The sequence below is a fragment of the Bombina bombina genome, chromosome 4, assembly GCF_027579735.1.
Source record: "Bombina bombina isolate aBomBom1 chromosome 4, aBomBom1.pri, whole genome shotgun sequence".
NCBI classification, from domain to species: Eukaryota; Metazoa; Chordata; class Amphibia; order Anura; family Bombinatoridae; genus Bombina; species Bombina bombina.
Genome location: NC_069502.1, coordinates 316128588 through 316144839, shown reverse-complemented (window position 1 = coordinate 316144839; position 16252 = coordinate 316128588). Strand labels below are relative to the sequence as shown.

At 40.2% G+C, this 16252-nt stretch overlaps 1 protein-coding gene across 1 annotated transcript; it reads right to left on the bottom strand.

Annotated features, from left to right (window-relative positions):
- Positions 1-1003: 1003 nt before the first annotated feature.
- LOC128657390 (zinc finger MYM-type protein 1-like) lies at positions 1004-3541 on the bottom strand. The gene has a single exon (XM_053711722.1). The coding sequence runs from the start codon at positions 3539-3541 to the stop codon at positions 1004-1006; it is 2538 nt and encodes an 845-aa protein (XP_053567697.1).
- Between the last annotated feature and the right edge of the window lie 12711 nt (positions 3542-16252).

Below are 16252 nucleotides of genomic sequence, written 5' to 3'. Positions count from 1 at the left end.
TATTATTTAGGACAAATAAAAATAAATATTAGATTAAAACATTAAAGCTTAAGGTAACAAGGTAAGTACAGTATTACTTTTAACTCTGTGCAAAATCACAATAAAGAAAATACAATATGTAAACTTACAAACATAAATTAACAGGTCATTGTAAATTACATAACCTCTACAGTGTGCTCTCGTGGGCTAAAGAGGTATGAGTGAGTACACCTGAGGAAAGTGCTGTAATACTTTGAAATCAGTGCAAAATCAAACTAAATCACATACCTTTAAATACAAATAAAACACAGAACTAAATAAATGCAGTGTCTTGTAAGTTTTAAAACATCTACAATAATATGTAAACTTAAAACATAAATCTAAGGGTCATTCTAAGCGGCATTGTTTTGATGTCAGAAGTGTCCAGTTCTCAGCCAATGTATATATAGTCTACGGGCTTGATTTAATTCTTTTGGATATGCTTTTTAAATGATTCAAATAGGTTACAAAAATCACCACAGACTATAATGGTAATTGTTGTAGATAAATCTTTTGAAAACTTTTTCTAACAGATTTAAATGATTTGAAAAGAATATCCAAAAGGAATTCAAATGAGCCCTAAATCTGGTATGAATTGGCATGATCATTTTAAAGTATGAACTTCCACTTTATCATAGCAACTTAGACCAGAGGGACTGTCGGTACCAAAGACAGCAAGGTGTCAAACAATTTGTAAACATTTTAACAAACTACTATAGTTGAGCACCCAAGGTGGGAGGGGGGCAGCTGGTACCAAAATCACTACAGCTCATTGTAGTGGTTATGGTGCGCTTAGATTTAACCTTTAAAGTGCTGTTAACTTTTAAATATCAACCAAAATACTATGTAAACAACATATGAACCATAATTACAGGGAGTAAATCCCTTTTCAATAAGAACAGTGGAGATTAGTATTCATATTTGTAAAATAAATGAGGTAGATCCCAAACTTGCAGAGTCTTAAGCTGAAGATAATAGTTCAATGTTACAGCATATGCTTTCTTCTTGATTTCTGCTCTGCAAAGGTATCAATAATATCTTCACAACCCAGATTTTTCACAAGTTCTCCTTCAATAGCCAAAAGAGAGAGTGCGTTTAACCTTTCTTGAGCCATTGAACCCCGCAGATAATTTTTTACTCGTCTTAAGGTAGAAAACGACCTTTCACCAGAACAATTAGTTGCAGGAGATGTCAAGAAAAGTCTTAATGCAATGTGTACATTCGGATATAGGTCAATTAAGTCTTCCTCATGAAACAGTTTGCATAGTCTTGACAGTGGGATAGTTTTGCACTCAGGCTCCATTAAACACTTTAGATATCCGCTCAGTTGGATGCACTCTTCTGTTATGTCATCTTCTAAGTCATCATTAAAATATTTTAAAAGATTAGCTGCACTTGTAGAAATTTCTGGCAGTGTCAAATTGTGAACCTTTTCAAGAAAACTGAAACAATCAAAAAGTGCTGTGTAAGACTCACTTCTTCGCCCTAACTCAAAAAGTATTTCGTCCATAAGAACATTAAAAGTATTTATGCGAAAAAAGTCTTTTCCAGTCTCAATTACATAGCTCTCTTTTCTTTCATCAAATCTAGGGTTGTGTTTCTTCTTTCGTTTAATGTCATGTTGATACTCTTCAATTTCACACATTGCCTTAGAAAGCTGTTCATAGTGTTCAAAATTGTCTCTTAAGTTTCTTATTAATTCTGCAAGAGAACTGTACATTTGAACCACTGTTCCCAGGTCAATATGGACACTCTGCAACTTCATGCTGACTACTTTAAATCTCTTCAGTATAATTCCCCACACATTTGTCATTATTGCAGTCTCCAGACGGTTTAAAAGATTAAAAATACTTTCAGCTTCATTTCTTGTTTTTTTTTTCTCTTCAACATTATCTGCTATTTGTTCAAGGGCTTTTAAAATGTCCACCCATCCTTCTCTTAGAGCTTGGCATGCATCTTGTCTTGCTGACCAGCGTGTTTGGGATAAACTCTTGACAACAGGTGTTCCAGGGCTCAGACAGGACATCAACACACTCCAACGATTAGTGGAAGCTGTAAAAAAGTTATACAACAGTTGCAAAGATGAAAAAAATGTAGATGATTCTTGACAGCACTCTGCAGCAACTGATGCCACAAGGTTAAGAGAATGCGCTGCACATGGCACATATTGGGCTAATGGATTTATGTTCTTAATCCGGGCTTGAACACCGGAGTATGCACCTGACATGTTGCTTGCATTGTCATAAGATTGACCTCGACAATCCTTTATGTCAAGACCATATTTTTCTAAAGTGCTCAATATGATATCTGCAATTTGTTGAGATTTGTGTCCTACATTTGCTATAAAACCCATGAACCGTTCCACAGCGATACCATCAGGTCTAATGTACCTTAAGATAAAGGTCAGTTGGTCCACATGAGATATGTCAGGGGTAGAATCAACGCTTATGCCATAATATTTAGCTATTTTTGCTTCACTCACAATTTGTGTGATCAATGCATCACTTATTAATTTTATTATTTCTTCATAAACTGTTTTAGAGAGGTACGATGTATGTCCACTCCCTACATTTCCATATTCTTTTAGATGTTGCAGTAAAAATGGATCAAACTCTGAAACTAGTTCCAACAAACCAAGGTAGTTGCCATTATGTAGACTACCTAACTCTTCATCAGTACCACGAAATGGCAATCCACGTGTAGCAAGAGTTTTAACAGTGGCACATACACGTTTTAAAACATTCCTCCAATATTGCCTCTCTTCTTCCATCTGCTCCACCATTAGTCTATCAATTCGTCCTTTGGCACTTCCTCTAACTTTTAGTGCAACAACAGATGATCTGTGGTGCTGTGAAGATTCATGTTTATGAATTCTCCCTGCAGCATTTTTCCAGTCATTAAAACCAGATGAACTTGAAAATGCATTGAGTTGATCACCAAAAAGTAAACATGGCACACAATAGATACTACCATTGTTTTCTGAATAAACCAACCAAGATCTCTTTTGCAACTCTCCATTTTTCATCTTCCTTTTAAAAAGGTCTTCTGTACAAAATCGAACATTATCTCCATACACTCTTTTTGATTTGCTGAAGTCTACACTAGTATTTTGCTGTATTCCATGAAGTGCAATATGATCTCTAATTTCTTCGTTAATCACCCACATGGCTGGATCACCAGAAACTGAAGCTGGTGTACACATATCCACTTCAACCACAGGTTCAGAACTAGATTTTGCTTCGCCAGATTTAGAAACAGAAGATGTACTAGGTGTTTGAATGGAGTCATCATGCATTTCAACATCTTTATTAACATCACTGTGCATCACATGTTCTTCAACAGTGTCATCACTGCATTTCTTTTCTTCTGCAATCGATACATCAGAAGATTTTGAACCGCTTGGACCACCAAAATAAGACTGTATTTTTGCAACTTTTGATAAGAGTTGATCTGTCTTTTTTTGTTTTTCTTCTCTCAGTCTTTTAAACTGATAGCCACTCTTTTTCTTTTTTGGTTCACTCATGGCTGGCAGCACGTGCAATTTGCCTAAAAAAAAAAAAAAATACCAAATGGGTATGGTAAATGGAGGCTTTCGGCTTGGTCTCAATTTTTTGTTAAAACATTTTGTAATGGTCTGACTAAAAATGGGGCACCTGCCCTGCCACCAACAGCCCATCCTCATATAACATGGACACAGCTTTACTTCCTCTTTATAGCGCAAATTCTTAGGGGCAAAAATTACTTTTGAAATTTTGCACCCCTAAAAATGTTGTACCTGTCCTGTGCACCCTCCTCTACGCTGATGCCATTAAACCAGTGGCAGCCAGAGCACTGCAACACAAACCCACTTTTATTATTTGTGCCTTTCATGTTAGTACTTGGTAGGCTAATTTAACCCTCATCAAAAGGACACAAATACATTGTTGATAGGGAATGCCTGGCAGACTTTCCAGCAGATGAAAGGTTAAAACTATAAGGTAAACATTTTTCTAATTTACTTCTATTACCAATTTTGCTATATTCTCTCTGTATCCTTTCTTGAATGAGCAGCAGTGCACTACTGGAAATAAGTTGAACACAATCGTAAGCCAATATCAAGAGACATATATATGCAGCCAACAATCAGCAGCTACCTCCCAGTCCCTGAACCTATCTAGATATGCTTCTCAACAAATGACAACAAGAGAATAAAGTAAATTATATAAAATAAGCAAATTGGAAAGTTGCTTAAAAATGTATTCTCTATCTAAATCCGGATTGAATAATGTTGGGTTTCATGCACTCTCAGGATATAATATATATATATATATAAATGTAAAAGTCCTATATGACTGAAAACTGGAGCTCACCAGAAATAATAGTTTATCATAGACACTTAAGGCCCTGAGACCCTTTATACAGAAGTTCAAAATGTATGTGCATATAGTGAATGCACAGGTGGAATTAGTCACTATCACATTTTATGAGTTTGCCCTCACAGCACCCTTAAAATCAATAAGGGAGGTTATAACATAGCAGATTTGAGTACAAATGATTCACGCTATTTTATATAATCAGTTTTTCTGATTCAACAAGTACTTTAATAAAGCAGACTTCCAATTTTAAAAGGACAGTCAAGTCCAAACAATCAAATAGGGCATGTAATTTTAAACAACTTTCCAATTTGCTTTGTTCTCTCTTGGTATTCTTAGTTTAAAGCTAAACCTAGGAAGGCTCATAAGATCATTTCTAACCTCTTGAAAGCCGCCTATAATAACATGCTTTTTAAATTTCCTTATCACAACAGAGGAGAGCTAGTTCATGTAACCAAATACATAACATTGTGATCACGCCCGTGGATTGTGGCAGACACTGCACTAATTGGCTAAAATGAAAGTCAATAGATAATAAATAAAATGTCATGTGATCAGGGGGCTGTCAGAAGATATCATAGAAGTAAAAAATATATTACTATAATAGTGTTGGTTATGCAAAACTGGGGAATGGGTAATAAAGCAGGGATTATCTATCTTTTAAAACAACAAATATTCTGGTGTTGACTGTCCCTTTAAAATTAAATTGTACAAAAAAAGGCAGCGAAAGCAATCTTTTAGAGCAAATAAAATATTTTTGCAATACAACTTAAACCATAAGGCCTTTTTATGGAGATACACTAACACACATACACCTATTATTGCTATATTTGTTGTAATTAAAGCTACACCAAAAATTAATATACACGTAAAGGGACATTAAACCTAAAAAAAATATTCCAAGATTCAGATAGAGAATACAATTTTAAACAAAATTCCCAGAATTATTTTATCTAATTTGCTTAATTCTTTAGATATCCTTTGTTGGAGAAATAGCACTGCACAGGGTTGACCCAATCACATGAGGCATATATCTGCAGCCACTAACCAGCAGCTACTAAGACTATCTAGATATGCTTTTCAACAAAGGATATCAACAGAATGAAGCAAATTAGATAATAGACCTAAATTGGAAAGTTGTTTTCAATTGTATTCTCTATCTGAATCATGAAAAATAATTTTGGGTTATGTCCCTTTAACTTAACTCAAATGGCCATACAATTGAAAACTTATCAAAAATGGATGGAACATTACATATACACCTTTTTAAATGTAAGTATTGCAGATATCTCTGGTAATTTATTTTGTTTATTTATTAATAGAGGCTCCCAGGACAGGACTTATTCAGCATCTTGGGGTTACATTTTGTACCCCACCCTCACTGAGAGGGGGACAAGAAACATTTTTGTGGTTTAAACCGTTTGGGTGAGAAATGAACGGTTCACTATAAAACAGTGTGTTTGTTTATTAATTACTATGCTATGAAGCTGACACTGGTCTCAAAGTTTACTATAGGAAGAAAAAAAATTGGACATTGTTTTGCAGAAGGAAGTATTTGAATACATTACTCTGAGTAATTTACTCAGACACTTTTCTTTCTGAAAAACAATGTCCAATTTTTTGCTTCCTATAGTACACTTTGAGACCAGTGTCAGCTTCATAGCTTAGTAATTTACTCTGAGATAGAGAGATGGATGATTCCAGACACTAATTTTTTAATTACCCTCTGGAAGCCAGAGAAAGGGACTTTGGTTTGCTGCATCACAGACAGTCAGATAACTTTTACTGGTGTTAGTCACTGACTGTCTGTAGTACTAGTCTACAGCACAGAAGAGTAGACAGAGTTCAGAAAGTTAGTTACAGAGAGAGTCAGACAGGCGGCTGTGAAATGGATGATCATGTTTGTTTCAGACCTGAGACCAGACCTTATTTTTTATATTTAATTACCCTCTGGGATTGGGAACAGCCAGAGAAAGGGGCAGGCAGGCTGTTTGGTTTGCTGCGTCACAGACAGTCAGATAACTTTTACTGGTGTTGTTAGTTACTGACTGTAGTAAAAGTTATCTGACTGTGATGCAGCAAACCAAACAGCCTGACTGCCACTTTCTCTGGCTGTGTTCCCAATCCAGAGGTTAATTAAATAAAAACATGAGGGTCTGCCTGGTCTAAGGTCTGGAACAAACATGATCATCCATTTCACAGCCGCCTGTCTGACTCTCTCTGTAAGTTGTAACTTACACAGTTAGTAGTAAACTATTTCTGTGCTGTAGACTAGAACTACAGACAGGTCAGTACTAACACCAGTAAAAAAGTTATCTGACTGTGCCTTTCTCTGGTGCCTGTTCCCAATCCAAAGGGTAATTTAAATAAAAAAAATTAGGGTCTGGTCTCTGCCTCTGGAATAAACAATCAACATGATCATCCATTTCAAATCACAGCCTGTCTGACTCTCTCTCTGGCTACTGTAACTTACAGTTACTAAACACTACTAGTTCTCTCATCTGCTGTGCTGTAGAATAGTACTATACACAGTCTCAGTCAGTAACTACTAACACCACCAGTAAAAGCATTCTGTCTGTGACATAGCAAAACAAACAGCCTGTCTGCCCCTTTCTCTGGCTGTTCCCAATCCAGAGAGCGTAATTAAATAAAAAAAATAGGGTCTTGTCTCAGGCCCTCAGGTCTGAAACATCATCCATTTCAGACTGTCTAATCACTTTCACTTAACTAACCGTTAGACTTTAGTAAATAATTTTAGTAAACAAACTAGTTCTGCTTCTGTCTGACTGTGAGTGCTGTAGAGACACAAGTAGTAGTCTGTACTACTACTAGGTTTTATTTTGATGCTGCGTCACAGACTACTCACTGACAGTCTGACAGACAGTCAGATAACTTGTTTGTTTACTGTTTTGGTAACAGGCAACACGCTCATAATAACTAAGAGTGTACTGTTGTTGTACAGATACATCATTCATCTTCATTCATGAATCATTATTTATATTCATCATGATTCCTCATTCATGATTGAACATGATTCACTGACACTAATCAATAATAAATTTAAAGCAATTTAGCAAGCAAGCCGCCCTAAATAATACAGAGAAGTCAGATTACTGTCTGAGTCTGTCACTCAGTCAGACAGTGTCACTCACTGTCACAGCCAGGCGTGAGGCGCTAACTAAGTTGATTACTCTGACCTCTCTCACTTCAATAAGGCCTAAGGCTACAGACAGCGACAGGTGTCTAAGGGCGGGCCCCAGGGCAGGCGACAGGCTCAGCCTCCGCTTTGAGCTGACTCTGTCAAAGCGGAGCAGCAGGAGGTGGACTGCCGGCCGGTGGAGCATGGATGGAGGTCGGACTCAGAGCAGGCTCAAAACTTCAGTAACTTACTCAGCCAGGCCAGCAATGAGCATGCACGACGTCGACGCAGTCCTCCCTCAGATGGATCACTGTGTTTTTCCCGCCGCTCTGCCCGCCCGCCAGCCCCAAACAAAAATTAGCAGTGAATCTCACAGTCTATCAGGCTATGGCATTGGTGCGAATGATGCGCAGCGCATACCAATGCAGAAGAGCAGGAGCAGGCAGGCGCCCCCAGCACACACACACAGCAACCCACCCAGCTAGGCAGCCAGGCAGCACAGTCACTCTGAGAGAGACTCACCTACCTGGGGACTTGTTCTTCTTGTTGTCACTGAAGTCACTGTCTCTTGACTTGTTGCAGCCAGCTGCCAGGCACTCACTTCAGGCACTCACTTCACTTCTGCCACTGCCGAGTCACGTGGTGCCGACTGGAGACTAGCAAGGGTGGAGTCAGGGTGGGAGGGACTCAGGAGTCAGCCTAGGAGGAGACGGAGTCGGACGAGATCACTGCACTGCAGAGCAGAGCAGACGTGTCACGTGCTTACTCCTCTCTACTTGCTAAAGTTAGTATTAGTTAGTTCATTGTTCGTTCCTGAATCCTTCCTGATAAAGTTGTAAGCACTAGCAGCTGCCTAACCAGTACTTACATATTAAACACTGTCTACACAGTAAGCCTAATCATAAAAAAAAAATGTAAGAAAATATATATTTCTTTTTTTTAGAAAAAAAAACATTTTCACAAAAAAAAACAAAAAAAAAAACGGACTCTGTGGCGCCCCCTGCTGCAATGCGCCTGTAGGCACATGCCTACTGTGCCTAATGGCAAATCCGGCCCTGCATCTGGCTAAAGTGGGGGAAGAGACGGGGCGAAAGGGGGGAACAAAGGAGATAAGCAATTGACCCCCAGAAGAAGGGCAGGAAGAAATTGTTTTAGAAAGATAGGATTTCAAACAGAGAGCTACACAGAGTTGAGGGTCCTCAGGAAAATAGGTATAGAAAATGGAAGATGACATGGATTTTGTGCGTTTAGAGATAGAAAAGGTAACGCCCTCATGGGAAAAGGAAATGCCTTCTACGTCCAGCGCACGGATATCTGAAATCCTGCGGAAGGAAAACCAAGCAGAGCAACATAACCAATTTGGCCGACAACTGTTTAAGGGAAAGTTCTGCATTGGGAGGCCAATTCCTAAGAAAAGACAACATGATGGAAACATCCTATAAGGTGAGTATAGCGAGTGGAAGGGGAAGGGGGGGGGGGGCCTTCAATCGAATGGCTTTTAAAATCCGGCAAATTAGAGGATGTCTTCCCACCGGATTACCATCGACCGGAAAATGACCCGCAGAAATTGCAGAACGGACGACATTAATGGAGCGGTAAGCTTTCCCTTGAGAAAAAAGTTCTGAAAGAAAATTTACAATACATACTACAGGAGCTGAAAAGGGATCAACCTGCCTGAGAGAACACCAACTAACCCATGACGTCCAGGCTGAAGAGTAACATTTCCTGGTGCCAGGGGCCAAAGATTCTCAAAGGAGAAGTTGAGCATCTTTAGAAAGGCCTTCGGAAGACCAGGATCCCCTGAAATCTGCCAAGCCAGCAGGGGAAGGCGACCCTGGAGAATCAGGGGGTGAGGTTCTCCCTTCGGGTCTGAAAGGATGTCTAGCCGGTTGGGCAGAAGAAGAGGTGGGGAAACAGCCATCTCCAGAAGAAGTGGGAACCAAGGTTGCATTGGCCAGAAGGGGGTAATTATTGTCAGGGAATATTTGAATCTCCTGACCATCCCCAGAGGGTTCTCATGATGAGAGAGAAGGGAGGGAAAGCGTAAGCTCTGGATTGAGGCCAATTCTGCAGGAAAGCATCTGAGGCCTCGCTCCCCGGACCTGGAAGCCAACTGAAATAACGAGGCAACTGATGATTGATCCTGGAAGCGAAAAGGTCCACTGAAAAGGGACCAAATATTCTCTGAATCTTCAGGAAAAAGTCTCTCCAAAAACGAGAGGTCTTGAAAGATGCTCCCCAACCCAGAAGACTGGCATCTGAGGAGAGTACAAAGTCTGGTGTGGATCCAAAGATAGCTTTGCCATTCCAAGACTCCATGTGAAGGAGCCACCAGGACATCTCTGCATGGACCTCCTCGTTCAAACAAATCATCTGATGATATGAACGGCATTCTCTGAAAGACTGAATCTTCAGTCTCTGCATCGCTCGGTAATGCAGAGGGGCAGGAAAAATCGCCTGAATGGAAGAGGCGAGGAGCCCGATGATTCTGGAAAGCTGGCGGATAGATACCATATGGGCCGCTGGGGGGCCGCTAGCACCTCTTGAATTTCCGATTTGATCTTGTCGATCTTTTCTAGAGGAAGAAGGAGCAGTCCTGAGGTGGAGTCTAGAAGAAAACCTAGGAACTCTACTTTCTGAGAGGGAATTAAAGCGGACTTTTCCGAATTGATAACAAATCCTAGCCCTTGAAGAAGGGAGATGGTAGTGTGTAAGTGACAAAGGAGGGAAATACGATCTTCCGCCATGAGGAGAAGATCCTCCAGGTAAATGATAAGGTGAATACCTTTGCCTCTGAGGGTAGCAATGACGGGCTTTAGAAGTTTGGTGAAACACCAAGGAGCCGAACTGAGACCGAATGGAAGGCAAGTAAATTGCCAGATCCTGCAGTCCCAGAGGAATCTGAGGAATTTCCGATGGTCTGGAAACACTGGAACCGTAAGGTAGGCATCTGTCTACGGACGGAGTAGGTCCCTGAGCATGTGGATACCCTCCATCTTGAAATTGCGGTATACCACAAAGTAATTTAACTCCCAAAGGTTGTTGACAGGCCGAAACCCACCTGTCTTTTTCTTTACCAGAAAGAGGTTGCTTAGAAATCCTTCCTCTGGGTTCGAAACCTCCTCTATAGCGCCTTTGAGGCGGAGAGATTGAACTTCTAAGCCAATAAGGTCTACATCTGATTTTGAAAGATTCGTGGGCCTTGGGAGACAACTCTGGAAAGGGGGGGCATATGAATTCCAGCTTGAAGCCTCTCACTGTTTGAGCAATCCAAGGGTCCTGAGAAATTAAATCCCACGCATGGGAAAAAAGGGACAGTCTGCCTGCAAAGGGAAATTTGGGGAAAGAGGTTAGGTATAAAGGAGGAGTACTCACTCTGGGTAGCGGGAGGGCCTGGAGGTAAGGTGGGTCTTGGAAGGGCTGATCTGGTCCTGACAGCTCGTGATCTTGGTGGGAAGAAAGATCTCTGAGGATAGGAGGGGTACTGTTGGAAGGCGACAGCTTGGCGTTGCTGGACCATGAATTGTTGACGGCCGGGCAGACGACCCCTGAATCTGCTGGCCCTGATTAAACCCGATTAGAGGGATTGAAAACTCTCCTAAGGGAGGCTTGAATTCTATCAATAGAAGTAAAGGTGGAAACATAATGCCTCATGATATCCAAAAAGGGTTCTCCAAAAAGAAGACCCTTGGCTGAAGAGCCTGCTTCCTCGACAGCGAGAACAGCCAATCTAGGATTAATTCTCAAGAGGGCAGATCTTCTGCGTTCCGTAGAAATGGCTACGATGGCGTTACCAAGGAAGCAGAAAGCTCGAAAAGCCCATTCTCGAATGGCGAAAGGATCTAAAGGAGAGCCAGACAAAAGGGCTTCATCAGAAAGATGTAAAATCTGGGCCAAAGGACCTGAAGTGTCCAGGAGTTTATCTTGAACTCCTCTGAGAGCCTTGTCTAGACCCTTCCTAGGATCCTTTCCCCTTCTGGTTAGAAAAGTAGCGAGTTTAGCATCAAATTCAGGAGTTATGGATTCCCTACCAGGGAGGGAAGGTCTACGGCATTCTGCTCGTAATTTATTGCGATCTTCACAATCGAGAGGTTTTCTGAGAGATCTCTGCAAAAAACAAGAGAGATGAGGAGCTAAAGCCCAGTCCAATGATCTGGGATGTTTAATGTGTTTAGGACTAAAGATGGGATTCCCAGCCGGGTCAACCATTTCGTCCTCAAATTCAATATGAGTAGACCGGGAACGAGAAGCCCCAGTCTGAGGAGCTGGAGGATCAAGCTCTAGGTCAGACTGAGGATCCTCTTCCCAATCTAACACTGGAAAGGACTCCATATAGTCCTCTAAATCAAAATTTTCAGAGTCAGAGCTCTGAAACCCCTTTTGAACACCCAAGGGGGAAAGGGTTCGTTTAGCCTCTGGGGAGGAGGTTCTGACACCCCTATGTGAAACGCCTGGGGGAAGGGCTTTAGGTTTTGGAGCCTTGCCTTTATGTGGGGCAGATCGAGCATGAAGCTTCCAATGACGCTTATGCGAAATTGGATGGTCTGAATCAGAGGAAGAGGATTCCTCACAATGATGGATCTGGGGTTGTTCCCGAAGATTTTCAGGAGGGGGAGGAACATTATGTTTAAGGGCAGAAGCAATGGCCGAATTAATGTAGGCTAAAATATCCTCTTTGGATTGGGAAGAAGGGGCGGGGTCAGTGACAGGGTCGGCAGACTCCATTTCCAATTGATGAATAATGTGATTGATCTAAATGAAGAAATAAAATATTGAAACAAAAATCAAGTGTTTCTGAAACATTTTTTTTTATACAAGAAGTAGTAGGAATCAAACCTCAAACCTTATGTATGAAAAGGTATTACGCTAATCAATATGCTATAGAAGTTTAGATATAAAGTATTTTAAAAATAGAGTTTATAATTGTGTTGCAATCCACAGAGTGGATATGAACCACTAACCCGTTGCTTGCTAGCCCAAGAACATACCAATAGACCACAGCAGCTTACTTGGGAAAAGATTTGTATGATGATACCTTTATATTCTTTTTAAATAAATTTGGCAGGAAAAACGGCTACCAAACATCAAGGAAAAAACTTAACAAGTTTATAGTTCAAATATTTTACCCAAAAAGAACATAACTGTATTAAAATAATTTTATTTGTACTTCAAAATAATGTTTTATGGAGAAAATCACAGTAAATAATTTCTACCGCCATACCCCTTCTCCGGAGCCAACACAGGCCGCGGCTCACACATCCGACCAGAAGAAATAATTAGCACTAGTCAGGTGTGTGTCCGCGAGGTCCGAGCGGCACCGGGCAGAGAGAGGCAGTGAAGAAAGTCACGAGAGACCGGTATGCGGTCAGGTGACAGGAAGGGAACGGAGCAGTCAGACTGAAAGCGGCTGCTCCGTAGGGTACAAGAGGCTAACAAATATAGCCTGATAGGAAAAAAACGGAGCATTCAATTTGAAAGCGGCTGCTCCGTAGGGTACAAGAGGCTAACAAATATAGCCTGACAGGAAAAAACGGAGCAGTCAATTTGAAATCGGCTGCTCCGTAAGGTTGATAAATGTTTAAGAGGAAACAAACATGTCGCGCTAATAAAGGGAAAAAATTGATATACAGTACTTCCCAACATATATATAATTTAGGAAATACAAAATAAAACAAAAATCTTAGTTGTTTAACATGAAAAGCTAGATAAAGGGGCTTACAAGAATAACAATATATAACCTAACAACCATTAATAGGGAAGTTGAATAAAGCATACATTTATAAAGTAAGATTATACTAAATACAATATATGTAAAAGTAATACATGACCTGCTGTCTTGGTAGCAACAAATAAAAGAGGAAGGACTTAGATTGTTCTGGACTCTTTATTACTATACTGTATCCTGATTGGTTGGACACTGTTGCTATGTTATATATTTTTTCTTCCTTTCAGTTTTCTTTGCTGCTGTTTTGGTTTCAGTAAAGAAAAGAGCAAAAATATGAAGCCTCCTGTCTTGACATAAAATTCTAGGTTGAACTCTTTGTTTTATGACTGATGTATATCTTTCCCTTGTGCCTAAATATCATTCAATCTTCCAATAGTTTAAATAGCAGATCCTTTACAATTATGCAGAAGGTGCCCAAATTACAAAAATTATATTTTATCCTATTTTCTTTTGATACATTTTAATGAGCAACCTTTTTATTATAAATTGGATCCAAAAGTCTGTCTCTCTGTTCTTATTTCCCCTAAAAGTCCACCTATGCTAAACGTATCTTTTGGGGGGTCCAAGAGAGGCCTCTATTATTGGGAATAGCCACTTCACAATCTATCTTATTGTTTGTATGAGGATATATATGTTATCTTATTAAAAAAAAAGGTTTACTCTATTATATATATATCTTAAAATGTAGGATTATACTGTTTAATATACAGATCCAAAAGAGAATGTTCTAAGAGTTTGATAAACTATTTAAAATACAAAATGTATGCTTAGCTGATAAATTTCTTTCTTTCCGGATATGGATAGTCTACGACGTCATCAATTACTAGTGGAAATATTACTCCTGGCCAGCAGGAGGAGGCAAAGAGCACCACAGCAAAGCTGTTTAAGTGTCACTCCTCTACCCATAATCCCCAGTCATTCGACCAAAGGGAAATGGAAAAAGGAATAACACAAAGGTGTAGAGGTGCCTGAGGTTTAGACAAAAAATATCTGACTTAAACTAAAGGGTGGGGTCGTGGACTCTGCATATCCGGAATGAAAGAAATTTATCAGGTAAGCATAAATTTGTTTTTCTTTCCTAAGATATGGAGAGTCCACAACGTCAACAACCTTTCTCCCAAAAAAAGCCTGAGCCGAGGCAAAAGTATCAAATTCATAAAATTTTGAAAAAGTATGCAATGAGGATCAAGAAGTAGCCTTGTATATCTGTTCCACAGATGATTTATTTTTGAATTCCCAAGAAGAGGAGACGGCCCTCGTGGAATGAGCCGTAATTCCCTCAGGAGGCTGCTGACCAGCAGTCTCATAAGCAAAACAAATTATACTTCTCAACCCGAGGGAAAGAGAAGTAGCAGTAGCCTTCTAACGCTTTCTAGAGAAACAGACAAACAGGGAAGAGGACTGGCGGAAATCCTTAGTCGCCTGTAGGTAGAATTTTAGAGCACGCACAACGACCAAGTTGTGCAACAGACGTTCCTTATGAGAAGAAGTATTCGGACATAAAGAAGGAACAACAATTTCCTGATTAATATTTCTATCCGAAACTACTTAAAGGGACAGTAAAGTAAAAAAAAATCTTTCATGATTTAAATAGGGCATGTAATTTTAAACAACTTTCCAATTTACTTTTATTACCAATTTTGCTTTGTTCTCTTGGTATTCTTAGTTGAAAGCTAAATCTAGGAGGTTCATGTTCTAATTTCTTAGACCTTGAAGACTGCCTCTAATCTTAAAGCATTTTGACAGTTTTTCACCACTAGATGGCGTTAGTTCATGCGTTTCATATAGATAAAATTGAGCTCTGGCACGTGAAGCTCCTAAGAGCAAGCACTGACTGGCTAAAAATGCATGTCTGTCAAAAGAACTGAAATAAGGGGGCAGTTTGCAGAGGCATAGATACAAGGTAATCACAGAGTTAAAAGGTATATTATTATAACTGTGTTGGTTATGCAAAATTGGGGAATGGGTAATAAAGGGATTATCTACCTTTTTAAACAACAAAAATTCTTGTGTTTACTGTCCCTTTAAGGAAGAAACCCAACTTAGTACAAAGAACCGCTTTATCAGCATTAAAGATATAAGGTAAGGTGAATCACACTGCAAAGCTGAAAGTTCCAAGACTCTCCGAGCAGAAGAAATAGCAAAAAGAAACAAAACCTTCCAAGATAACTTAATATCTATGGAATGCAATGGCTCAAACGGAGCCTGCTGCAAAACTTTAAGAACAAGGTTAAGGCTCCAAGGAGGAGCAACAGACTTAAACACAGGCCTGATTCTGACCAGGGCCTGACAAACCCTTCTCCAGACCTTCCTGGATAAAGGACAAAATCCTAGGAATCCTGACCCTACTCCAAGAGTAGCCCTTGGATTCACACCAATAAAGATATTTCACCATATCTTATGGTAAATCTTTCTAGCAACAGGCTTGCGTGCCAGAATCAGGGTCTCAATGACCGACTCAGAAAAACCACGCTTAGACAGAACTAAGCGTTCAATCTCCAAGCAGTCAGCTTCAGAGAAACAAGATTTGGATGAAGGAATGGACCCTGATGACATCTTCACTAGGTCTGCATACCAGATCCTATGAGGCCAAGCAGGAGCTTTTAGAATTACCAATGCTCTCTCCTGTTTGATACGAGCAATAACTCGTGGAAGGAGAGCAAACGGGGGAAAAAGGTATGCTAAACTGAAATCCTAAGGAACTGCCAGAGCATCTATCAAAGCGACCTGTGGATCTCTTGAACTTGACCCGTACCTTGGAAGCTTGGCGTTCTGTCGAGACGCCATCAGATCCAACCCCCGCACCCCCCATCTGAGGGTTAACCTGGAGAACACCTCCGGATGAAGAGCCCACTCCATGGGGTGAAATGTATGTCTGCTCAGGAAATCCGCTTCCCAGTTGTCAACTCCTGGAATATGGATGGCAGATAGACAGCAATTGTGAGCTTACGCCCACTGAACAATCCGAGCCACCTCCTTCGTGGCTAAATAACTCAGAGTTCCTCCTTGGAAGCTGAT

Coding starts and splice junctions, on each gene's coding strand:
- LOC128657390 (XM_053711722.1), bottom strand. CDS start 3,541: ATGAGTGAACCAAAAAAGAAAAAGAGTGGCTATCAGTTTAAAAGACTG.